The sequence below is a fragment of the Cibotium barometz genome, chromosome 42 (assembly GCF_041138505.1).
Source record: "Cibotium barometz isolate CiBa-2024 chromosome 42, ASM4113850v1, whole genome shotgun sequence".
In the NCBI taxonomy this organism is placed as follows: Eukaryota; Viridiplantae; Streptophyta; class Polypodiopsida; order Cyatheales; family Cibotiaceae; genus Cibotium; species Cibotium barometz.
Window position 1 is genome coordinate 5,390,921 of NC_141087.1, and position 12,236 is coordinate 5,403,156.

The 12,236-nt window shown below is 43.6% G+C and overlaps 1 protein-coding gene across 9 annotated transcripts in view; it reads right to left on the minus strand.

Moving 5' to 3' along the window:
- Positions 1–243: 243 nt before the first annotated feature.
- PTAC14 (plastid transcriptionally active 14) overlaps positions 244–12,236 on the minus strand; it is a 107,107-nt gene continuing 95,114 nt past the window's right edge. For 4 of the 9 annotated variants that reach the window (XR_015263062.1, XR_015263065.1, XR_015263064.1 and 1 more), the window contains 6 exons: positions 4,939–5,044; positions 4,580–4,777; positions 2,592–2,637; positions 1,466–1,604; positions 1,269–1,375; positions 244–1,148 (listed from right to left, as the gene is read on the minus strand). Coding sequence is in view for 1 of the 9 variants with exons in the window: in XM_086780631.1 (XP_086636757.1) it covers positions 1,526–1,604; positions 2,592–2,637; positions 4,580–4,777; positions 4,939–5,044 (429 nt within the window). In the remaining 8 variants the exon portion in view is untranslated. Of the gene's footprint in view, positions 1,376–1,465; positions 1,605–2,591; positions 2,638–4,579; positions 4,778–4,938; positions 5,045–12,236 lie in introns of all 9 variants that reach the window. The other 5 variants (XR_015263058.1, XR_015263060.1, XR_015263061.1 and 2 more) reach the window with 5 other exon arrangements.

Genomic DNA, 12,236 nt, shown 5'->3' on the forward strand with positions numbered 1-12,236 from the left:
ATGATGAGTTCTACTTGTGCAAAATGCAATCAAATCTATGAAAAAAATATGAATTCCACAAACGCGCACAAGCACGTATGAATGAAGCAAAGAATATGTGAGAAATGTGCAAGAATATTTCACTTGACAATGCAAAGGATCTCACCCTACAAGCTTTGAAAAGAAAATGGAAGCAATGGATCATTACAATAGCAAACTTGATGTACTTTATGGGAGATAAATTCACCATGGCTGCACATGCGAGAAAAAAACAAACAGAAGCATTTCTAGTTTGTTTTGAAAATGTACAACACCAAAACACTAGTTAATGGCTGTTCTCCAATTATAAGATGATTGTGTACTACATGTCATTTATGTCTAGACGACCTTGTTCTATGAGTCTACCCTTACTCTTGTCAAAGAATAGCCCTTCCTCTCATTTACGTTAGATGACCTTGGTTCTTTTAATCTCTACCCTTACACTTGTCCAAGAGCCAGAGTCAAGATCTAGCCCTTCCTATCAAAACACTCAAGGACCCAGCTTACATCTTCTCCTTAGCATTGATAATGGTAGCCATGCAAGATGCAAGTCTTTGCTTTCCAAATTGCATGTCCCAAGCCTATGCCTCAAGGCTCAGGAGAAGGATGCTCAGTAGTGGACTCTTGGTGTCAACGTCCAGCTCTCTCCTAGTCTTACACAATTTGATTTGCAATTTATGGTGTTGGCTGGACTTTTAAATCTGTTGTAAATAAAAGTCACAAACATATTTGAGGTGCTTGTTTTGGAGCAAGGTTTCCTTATTCCTTATCTTTACCTGGTAAGTCTGATTACTACACTTGTACACGCACCTGATTTAACTAGGGGGAGCTATAGTGGTAAAAGGCTGATCAGTATTGCGAGATCAACATTCCATCACCATGCCACCATGTGCTTAGCAGAAGATATCCATTTTCTTAACTTCGTTTGAAAAGATACTAGGTAACCTCAGGATCGTATCACATAGAACACAACTCTGCATTTTGTCAGAGATCACTTTTGGGCTCCAAGTATCGAGCCAGCTCTTCAACCGCTGTTACTATAGGGAGTTGGAACAGAAAGAAGGGTATACAGAGGTAACAAGACATGCAATTTTGAACTTTATCCAGTGTTGTGAATAGTGGAGCTCCACCTGTGAACGCAGAGGGAACAGAGATACCCTTGTTACCAAACTCTGAAGGCTCTAGGGACAGTCAAACCCTCAACAAGTCGTTAAGACTGTCCGACACATGGTTGAGAAATCCTTTCTTACCATACTCTTTCAAGCACTGACGGCTGGCATCCACTTAACAAAAATAAACTCCTTCCTGTGAATTTCAGTGGCTCATCAATCTGCAAGGTCAGGAGTAGCATAACAAACTGCAAACAAACAATAGAAAACACAAGCACTGAGGCACTAAAAACAAACGAGTCGCAGGATTACTTTGCAAAAGGTAACAAAGAAAATACCCTTAATATCATATTCAGAAAGAAACACTTTTGAGGCAACCTCTGACTAGCTAGCTTGGGTTAATAAAGCAATCTCTCGAGGTACAAATCCAGGGCCTTCATGATCTTTTTTATAAGGGTCTTTCGCTGAATTCGATACCTGCAAAAAAAGATAACATGACATGTTTATAGCATGTCAACCGGGAAATCATTACGAAACTCCATACATCATAAGAATACCCCTCTTTAGATTTACTCAAGTTAACAATACAGCGCTGGTTATTAATCTTGCAGGGCGCATCAAAATGTATACCCAAGCTAACCTTGCTAGCAGTAGAGACACTCTCCTTACTTTTCAAGCCGTGGGATTGGCTTGCTGTGATAGCCATCAAACGTGCAGAATAATGACCCGCTTCATAGCTTGGCAGATCTGGTGAGACTCCCTGCCAGAAAACCATAAAGGGATCTGCTATTTTTTGCACGGAGTCTGTACGCTCCATATGGGCCAACCTCATTCACACCCTGTGGCCGCTGCACGGGGACAGCTCCAAGGCTATGCAGAAAGGAGGTCATATTTTCTGCACAATGGAAGCCCTGGACCCTTTGTCTGGAGCAAGGATGAGCTCAGTTGGTACTACAAGCCACAGTGTAGCTCTTACCCTCACCCCTGCATATGTAACCTCACTCCAAAAGGTACCAGCCATGGAGGGAGTCTCCTCCTCTTTATTTTTTCGACTGTGTTTCATGGAATGGTTTCAGCTGTTCAGAAAAAGTGGTTTCAGCCAAATTGAAACACATTTCCTGGTCACACTAATTGCAATGGTTTAGCTTTTAAGAACTTTTCATGACTTCTTCTCTCGTGCAAGCTTCATAGGGGGAAAATCAAACATTGAATCCATCCAAACAATCCTAACAGAAAACAAACAGCACATGAGCATATACTTCATTTATAAATCTTCACAGAAAAAAGACCTTGGACTTATTTCTTGCAAGGCTTTAGGGAGAAATGTTTTTTTGTGAATGATAAACCTTGATGATTCCCACAAGGCCTATAATCCAGAATAAACATTGCTAAGCATTAAGAACCAAAGAAAGAAACAAACTTAAACAATTTATTTCTTGGGATATCTTAGAGGGAGGGTCTTACTCAACAGCCGCTCGCCATCGTTTGCTTTTCCTTCTTGGGTTGGAGTCTGCATATCACACAAAACAAACAATTACTTGGCATGAAAGTGATTAAAAGGCAAATTTCAAAAAAGAAAGAACAAATAAGTAAGATTTCTTACACTTGTGCATCTCCCTCTCCTCCGAGACAGATAGCCACACTCACCCACTAAGGTGGCTTTTATTCCGTTACAAGCAAGGGTAAAGATCAACGCATGAGTGTAGCAACCACCACCACTGATCAACCACCACCTCGGCTAAGGGTAAGAGCAGCGATGGTGTATCTACATTGGCACATGCCCTGCCGTATCCACCACCATCTCATGACTGACCACCAGCTGGAGAAACGTGAGGAGAAGATCGATAACAAAACAATTTTCTGCTGAGGCGCAAGACTGAGAAGCCTAACCAGTCTTTAGAGGGACACTGCATGTAAGGGGGAGCACACACACACACACACGGCCTGTAACACCATCTAATCTCCATCCGTGCCTCCAGACAGAAAAGATACCCAGCTCCAGGTCTTAAAAAAGCTGCTCCCCTTTTGCATACCGTGGGAGTGGCCCTTAAGACCTTCCCTGAATCCATGAAACACCTCTTCTTGAATAGCTTCCGCCCCTGCAACATCACCCTTTTTTATTGGCTAAGACCCTTAGGGCCTTACGGTGTACTCATGAATGGCAGCAATGAGCAGACTGACTCGTGTGCACTGCGGCCGCCCCAACAGCAGTGGCATTACCTTTCGGACTGTCAAGCAGCATAGCAAGTTTGGCCCACGTTACTGGACCAGTTCACACTGGAGCACCACAGTGCCTGCCTCTTCACTGGGGCCAGCAGTTGGGCGCCCTGTTCTACATTACCAGGAGGTTGGCACAAGCAACCTGGAGGCTAGTGCTACATTGGATCAGACAAGTTGAGGCTCACCTCAGGACTCCAGATGGAAGATGATCAGCAGCCTCACTGCTTGGCATGTCTGGGCATGATGCATCGAAAGCTGAAACTTCACAAAGGACTCCCGCTCCTCTGGCAGAGTCCACTAGTGCATTCAAAATAATGGGAAATATATCCGCAACGCACTCCCATCTGCCACATACTAACTAACCACATCAAGTGAAATCATCAGACAATCTGATACTTGCCATTTGAGTCAGAAATTGGATTGTATTACCATGATGGAGCTATACTAGCATTTGTGAATATGAGACTATAATTCTTGCTCTTCACAGCAACGTATGCTTGCTTGCAGGTGATGGAAATCAGGATCCAGATCAGGCCATGACAAAGCTAGGGCTCCTGTAGCATGGGATGCCAGGGTTGCACAATTTGCATCTCGCCTAAAGCTCAGGGTGCCCCTGAGGTATAATTGGGCAGCGAGCTTGCTAAGAACCCCCCTGATTGGTCTTAACATGTATGTCTGTGCATGATGATGGTGATTGATGTTGTACACCTTCATTACACTGGCATTGCATCTGTTGAGCCACCAACTAAAGAGACTCCTAAGAGAAGCTGTACAGACATACAATTGGATAGATTCCAGGAAATCCTTACGCAGGCTGGCAGCACCCATAGACATGGTCTTGCAAACCCTAAGGCTTAGATAAAGAGACCTATTTCAGCTATCTTATCACATAATAGAATGCATGAACCTCTTGATCGGTCTTAAACATGTATGTTTGTGCATCATGGTGATCGATGGTGTACGCCTTCAATGCGCCAACATTGCAACTGTTGAGCCACGAACTAAGGAGACTCCTAATACAAGCTGTACAGACATACAATTGGATAGATTCCAGGTAACCATGGTCCTCATGCAGGCTGGAAGCGCCCATAGACATGATAAAGAGACCTTTTTCAGCTATCTTACCACATAATGGAATGCATTCAACAAAATTTCCTACATCACTCTAGAAATGGCTAACATATTTATTCACAAAAGAAGAAAGCTTGCTGGCTGAGAGAATAAGTTTTTACCTAATAACTCCAAATCTGACTCCAACGTCGAGGGGTATGCTTTAAGAAGTGCTGAGCATTCCTCATGTACCTCTTTAACAGAGGCTTTTTCAGCACTTGGGAGAAAGGGAAGGTCCTTCTCAGACCAAAATGGCAAACTTCTTGCTACCGCTAACAGATGACCATCCAAAAATTCATCCCCACTTTCAACAGCATACTCTGATAAACCACATGTTAGTGAAAAATAAAGGTCTACTAATTCGACTGCATCAACTGCAGACCAAGCTGCACAAACATCATACTTGCATTCATAACCTTTCCTCACTACACACAAGCACAAAGTATGGATTCTAATGAGAAAAAACATTAAGAGTGTGTACCATTGAAATAGTATTCATCTGGCAACCCAGCAATATGAAAAGCTGAAAGAAACGAGTCCTTGTGTATCCTTGCCTTTCCCAAGAAGTTCACCTTGTCCCAGGCATTCTGTTCCGAATGAAACATCAGCACATTGTCAACAGCACATCTCCTAGCATGCATGAAAGCATGGGCACATCATTTTCATTGATCCAACAGGAACGCACCAACAAAGGCAAACCATTTACTCACATTGATGCACATAATCAATAAACCAGTACATGATATATGCATGTCAAGCCAAGAAATGATGATAATCTCACAGGCAAACCATCTATGCATCATGGAGAACATGATTGTATCAACTAGTACATGATCTATGCACGTCAGGCCACAAGAATCTCATGGTGATTCTCTCGAACAACAGCTTCTTAGGCAGGGAAAAAACCTTTTAAGGGATACACAAACGCCCAGGTTTGAACTCTCACCGTTCACAGGTAGGCATCTGTGTGCACACGTCAACAACACACAATTTGAATCCATATTTATTTCTCAACATAGGAATTTTTCAAACAATAAGTTTAGTGCATGGCAGGATGCTTATTGTGATGAGAAAATTGTGAAGGGTGGCAGTTCCTTCAAGCACAATGGCACCCTGGTGGTCCCACACCGAAGCCCCTCAAAGAAGAGCGAATTGAGCTCCACCTTGAAACCCCCTAAAGTAAAAATCCCTTACATGTGTGTCCACCCAAGACTGAAACTCACAAAAGAAAGCCCAAGAACCACGTCTGAAGCACTACAATCATTGTACACCACGCAATGAGTACACACAAACATCCACAAGAGCATAGAAGGGTTCAGCTAGCACTCGCCACCCAATCGTGGGCTCCAAACCATACGCAATGGTAAGCCACCCCCAAGATAGAGACCAACACAAACCCTAGCAAGCCCACGGGCCACACCCTCAAGGCACGCACGTCCCAACCATGCACCCCAATACGGCTAACCAATGGACTAACCACAAGCTGCATCCCTTAGGAGGCCCTCTCCCAAGGTAGAGTTCCATACATAAACTCACCACAAATGAGCCACAATCCCAACTATATAGCCCAATAACCAATTTACACTGCTAGCCGGCCGTTCCCTGATCACTAACCTCATTATGTCCAAGTACCGGACATAAAATTTCCCCCCTACTAATGAGAGGAAGACTGGGAGATAAAACCTCGATACTCGCATCGGAGTGAAGCAACATTCTCCCAAGTGTTGTCTTCATCCACACAATCATTCCATCTAACCAACCACTTAGAAACTTGCGTGTTTCTAAGGGTGTGTTCCCTATGATCCACAACAGCCACTGGCTCATTGGGAACATAGACAGATAGATCCTCAAGTCTCGCAAGCTCTTCATCGGAAACCATGCCATCTCTTGCACCCAATACCTCTTTCAATCTTCTCACATGAATGTACTCTATCTAGGAGACGCAATGTGTAAGCAACCTCATTAAACTTTTTCCAAGATCACATAAGGTCCAGAATATCTCGAAGATAACTTATAGACTTTTCCAATCTGCATTTACTAAGAGTCTTTTGGGATTCTCAAGTAAACCCATTGATCTTCTTCAAGGACTATAGCTAATCGCTTTTGGCTAACATAAAATTGAGGTGTTTGTCCTACGCACTCTTTATGCTCTCTCTTGCAAACTACAACATATCTTGCTGTTGTTTCAAGTAGTCAAACAAGGCACCAACTTTTTCGCCCACAAGACTCTAGGTTGATACCATACATCAACATAAAAGGGGCTCATCTTAGTAGCAAAATGCTTAACACTATTGTAAGCAAACTCTATAAACAGAAGATACTATTCCCAATCGAACTGTCTCACAAAGACATATGCAGAAGCATGTTCTCCATGGTTTGATTCACAAGGTCTATCAGTCCATCAGACTTGAGATGATCAGATGAGCTCATACTCACCATTGAGTCCAATTTCTTGAACACCTCCGGCCAAAAATGTCCAATGAACTTAAAATCTCAATCACTGACAATATGAATTGGCAAGCCCTAAAGGCTACACAACTCCTCAATAAAATCCATAGAAATACTTCAAGTGTCTCCGATGTGTAGAGAAAGCCACCATGTCTCAAATGCTAAGCTTTATGGTCTTGGCATTGCTAGCAATTTCGAGCATATTGTTCGACATTAGCTTTCAACTTTGGCCAAAAGAAATCTCTTCCTACTAAATCCCAATCCTCGGTACACCCGGATGCCTAGTAGAAGGCGTGTCATGACATTCAAACATGATGCAACTTCACACAATCTATGGATATACCGACCTTTCTCTTTCAAAAGAGCAAATGGTGGGCTCAATGTCCTTAACATTCATTATCATATATTGGCAAGGAAAGCCACTCTTCTACCTGCATTTATAGAGCAAGTCAAGCCATGGGCATGCATGCTAGCAACTTTGTGCACTAACATGCAAACAGATGCATATGGACGTTGGATCATCAATTATGATGATATAATCTTTGGGCATTTCCATGGTCGTATTCCAGGCTCTCCATATTCGATTGCACTCATTTGAGATTGGCAAGCTATATTGTGTCACTTGCAATGGTCAGGTAGGTCTCCAAATCAGGGAAACTCACTACTCATACAGAGTAGTCATTGGAGCAAGGTGTTTGATCCACCGCTTGCTTTGTCTCAACCAAGAAAGGCGTACAATCTTTCTACATTGGAAATTCGTCGCATATGCGACGTTGTGCATGAAAATGGTTATGTTCTCACCTTCCCACGTGTAATCAAACAATGCAATTTGGGGATGCATCACAGGCCAATCTAGAGACTCATTTAATGCAACCCTTTCAGCCAGTCCCAATGCTTGAAGAAACATTGAGAATTCAAGATTGGCGTTTTGATAGGCACCTTCCAGGATAAACTCCTGTATCATTTGGCAATTTGCCTGTAGCTATGGCTTATAGGTTACTCTTACCACCTCCATGGATTGAGGATCATGCAAATCGCCTCTGGCATATGTCAAAATCTCTTGCTTGGTGGAAAGCTACATTGAAAAGAATTTGGAAGAGTGGATTGTCCCTCAAGTAACGATTGTTTCTATGGAGATGTCTGTTCCCAGTTGGATCGCTTTTGGTACAAAGGCGCATTGCCACTGCTTCTTGTAGGAGGTGCTCTCATCCTACACAGACAGTGCCTCACCTTTTGTGATATTATTCACACTCTTGCCATTTTCTTGATGATTTGTCTGCACATCTTTGGGCTCATTTTTCGGGGAGGTGTTTCAGTCGAATGTTCTGGCTTTTTGGTTTCCTTTCTCCCATAGTCGCAAGAAATGTTTTGAGGTTAATGGGGTTTTGTTTCGAAAGGTTTCGTCCCTTGGCTAAGAAATCGCGAGGTTTCGAAAAATCAATAACTTCATAAAGTATAAATACCTAAAGAACTTATAGTAGCCATCTAAAAACATAGTGTAATGATGAAAAAATGGTCTCTTCTCAAACATCTCAGGAAAATGTCTCACCATCCTTATTTTGGTGAGACATTACGGCAATTTTGCTTGATTACATGCCACAAGTGGTTCAATCAAGGACTCTTAAGAAATTGAAGAAGAGAAGGTAGAAATTGGGAAAGATTTTAGACATTGAAGGAATAAAAAGGGGACAGAAGAGGGGAGAAGAAGAGAAAGGAAGAAGAAGAGAAAGGAAGAAGAGGAGAGAAGAAGAGAATGAAGGAAGGAGGAGTAGAGGTGAAAGAAGTAGCAAGAGATGGAAAAGGGAAGGATGGAGGTAGGAGAAGAAGAGGAATTTTAGTGAAACTACCGTACTAGAGAGGTTTCGAGGTTCCGTTTCGAAGTTTCGAGGTTTCGTGGATTTGAAAGCTAGAAACAGGTTTTTTTGTTACTATGCTTTCTCCTCCCCTACCAGCGGACTATACAAACTTCCTTGACTGCAGCAAATTCTGGGCATTGTGGACTATTTATCGTGCTCGGAATCAATTGCTCGTCTTTGGAGATTCTGTCTGGCTGTTTGTTTATTTTCGGAGAGCCCTTTTCCAATCCCTCTGAGATTCTCATGAAATCCGGTGAGTTTCCTTCCAGCAATTAGAAGTGTTTTCTCACTGTTTCCGAACTGAGTGGTAGTTGCCTTGATTTGGATCAGCTATGAATGGTATATTTCTAATTTCTTAATGAGCAATGGTTTCACTTAAAAGAAAGTGTGTGTGCGGGAGCATATATTGGTACCAAATTCTACACCCACTATTGGGCACTCATGACATTAGTGGGGGTGTCCTAGTATCTAGTCCATACTATGCATGATGGAGTTGATGGTGTATTGTCTTGTGGATGACTACCATGAGGTTATAAATTACACTTTCTTATAAGGTGAATTTAGACATGTTCCTGGATTCATGTAGGTATATCTTTATGCTATATTAGCAAACATGCAAGTTTCACATTGCGAAGTTTTCGTCCAAGTTGCGGCCAATTGATATTGAGTTGATTCTTTCTATCTTTAGTGGTGCATATGCCCTATCAATTACCTTTTTGTTGTTATAATTCTTTCTATTTGTTATGATCCTTCAACCACCACATGTGGCTCATAATCTAGGTCCTCATCTTCACTATCCTCACAAGTTTGACAACTATCAACTGAAGTGGTCAGGCCTACTGTGGTGCATGCTCTACAAATATTGGATGGGGCGGTCCGAGCGGTCGTATCCGCAAGAATGCCTCAACCCATGGGGACAGTCTTCCCACATTTCAAGTCTATTTTCAAGTCTTAATCACTCTTGTGTATGTATACATGATTGATTTCCCAATAGCCTTGCTTCTTACATGAGGAGAATCATAGTGTATGACCCCTTTCTCTAGAAGTTCATCACCACGAAGGAGTGGTTGACGCTTAGACCGTAAAAGCTCCATTACTTATGCAAGCACGTCGTCACCGCCGTCCTCCCGCACTCGTTGTCACCCCGAGGGGTTGCTCTAATCCAACGAGTGATGCAAGCTCTCTCGCGAAGATCGTGTGGGATCTCCGCGGAAGAGGATCGCGTTGGTGGCCCTAATCATGAGAGAGAGAGAGAGAGGAAATAAGTGATTAGCACTAATCACTCCCAAACCCTAATCCTAAGCACACCACATATGCTAGATTAGAGTTGCAAGAGAGAGGGAGAGAGAGAACACTCCACTTCTATTGCACAAATGGGAGAATGAGTTACAAACAAGAGAAATTGGCTTTTATAGTTTCAAGCCTTTTTCCACTAGGCCGCCCGAGAGTAAGTGACCCAAGGCGCCCAAAACATAGTTAGAAGACTTCTCTCTACGGTTTGGCCAATTGACGAAGATCCTCTTGTCTGTCCTTCGAAACTCAATACTTGGGAACGTCTTTAGAGCGTTTCCCTCATCAAATGACGAGATTTACAATATATAGTGCCGCAACCCGTTACATAAATATGCGGACATAGTTGTCGTAGGAATGTGTTAACCAATACGTGATTAACATACTCCCCTTCCTAAAGTCGATCACGTCCTCGTGATCGTTAAGAGGTTGTCGAGGCACGCAGGGAAGTGTTGCACTCGGTTGGTTCTCTTGTCTCTCCGAAAATGAGAGGGAGTAGGGGAGTTAGTAAGATAGAAAGAAGTTAGTGAGTACTGGTGATTAAGTATTCAGCAAAATCTGATGGGCTCTTATGAGTTTACTTTTTAGTATATGCCCTGTAGTACTCTTTATTTTGTTTTTGGTTTTTTTCTTTATTTTGTTTTTTTCTTTTTTATTTTTTGTTGCCTTTGCGGCGGGACATCCTCATTAGAGGAGTCAAAGGACTTGAATAAGTAGACTAGCATGGAATACCTAACGACCAGTATCCAAGTGGTAGGTGATATGAGGAAGGAGGAGTTAGTAAAACAATGGTGTTAGTAAGCAAATGGCAAGAGAGGTATTCCGGATGGACAAGGAGGCAACACGCATGGAGACTACTTGCGCTCTGAGATGTTGTATGTCGATGGCGATGTACATGAAGTTTTAGCATCTTTGTCAAGACACCGTTGGGTATCTTGGCTCCCATGGATGTTGAGTCATCAGGGTGCAGTGTTCTCTCTTTTTCTTGTGGTGCGTTGTCTTCTTCCATCATTGGAGCTCTGGATCCTGTGGTGATAGGAGTGGTGGTCGATGGTGATGATCCAGACATGTGGAGCCGAAGAAGAAGTTAAGGGTAGGATTGATTAGGCATAAGTTATTCGGGTGAAGCGGGGATGATTAAGAAGATCCAGGCGATGGGTCGTACCATTGACAAGGCTTGCGTCCACCATGGTTCCCCCATCCAGAGATGTACCTGGATGGCCGTCGATGATGAAGCTTTATGCGGTGTGTACGCATAGGACAGCCAAGTGAGATTTACAAGTGTTGTGCATGGGCGAGGGCAAAATGTGTGCCCGTGGTCCTAATCACCTAGAGACTTTATATATATATATATATTATACATGGGTTTAGTGATTAGCACCCCTCAAGAGGGTTTTGTATTGAGTGGCCCATGTGGTTAGATTTGTGAGCTTACCTAGAGTTTATCTTTGAGTGGTTGGATAAGCTCAACCATTTGCAACACTGGCCCTTGGTTTAGTGACGAAGTCGAGAGGCGGGATGGGGCTTCGTGAAGGAGGCTCCGTTGGAAAAAAGGGGTGGGCGAATTGAGTATTTGAGTGTCCATGAGTTGGGTGTGGGCAAGTCCATAGGATTTTGTTGAGGAGGAGGGGACTCGCCGATCCATTGGTCGCCAAACCATCTTTGTCGATTGGACAAGTACTGGCTTGGTTGACTTGCTAAGGGTGTTGCCACGGGAGCTAAATGATGGAGTTGCCATCATGGAAGCCTTGGGCTTCTAAGAGACCTGTGCGCACCCATCGTTGCCGAGTGATGAAGGTCCGTGGTTGTCGAGGCTTCTGGGTTTTTTGTTAACAAGGCTTTGAGCTATGATTAGGTTGTGGACGCGGAGGATAGGCTTTTGATTGTGGCTCTGGGAGCCACTGGTGCATAGTCACAGGGGACGTGGGGGATGGACCCCTGGGACGGGGCAATGCCGTCCCATAACGTGCGGGAACGGAAACGGACAAGGGACGGCCAGGGGACGTGTGAGCCCACGCTGTAACAAGGGGACGGCGATTCCGGGATGGCGGTACGGCAATTCGTGTGGGACGGAACAGGATGGGACAGTTAGCTGACCGTTGCACAGCGTTGACCAGTTTGCCGTTGGGCGCCCTGTAACCGTTGGGCGCCTAGCCGTTGAGCAGCCCTCCCCACTTTGCCCATG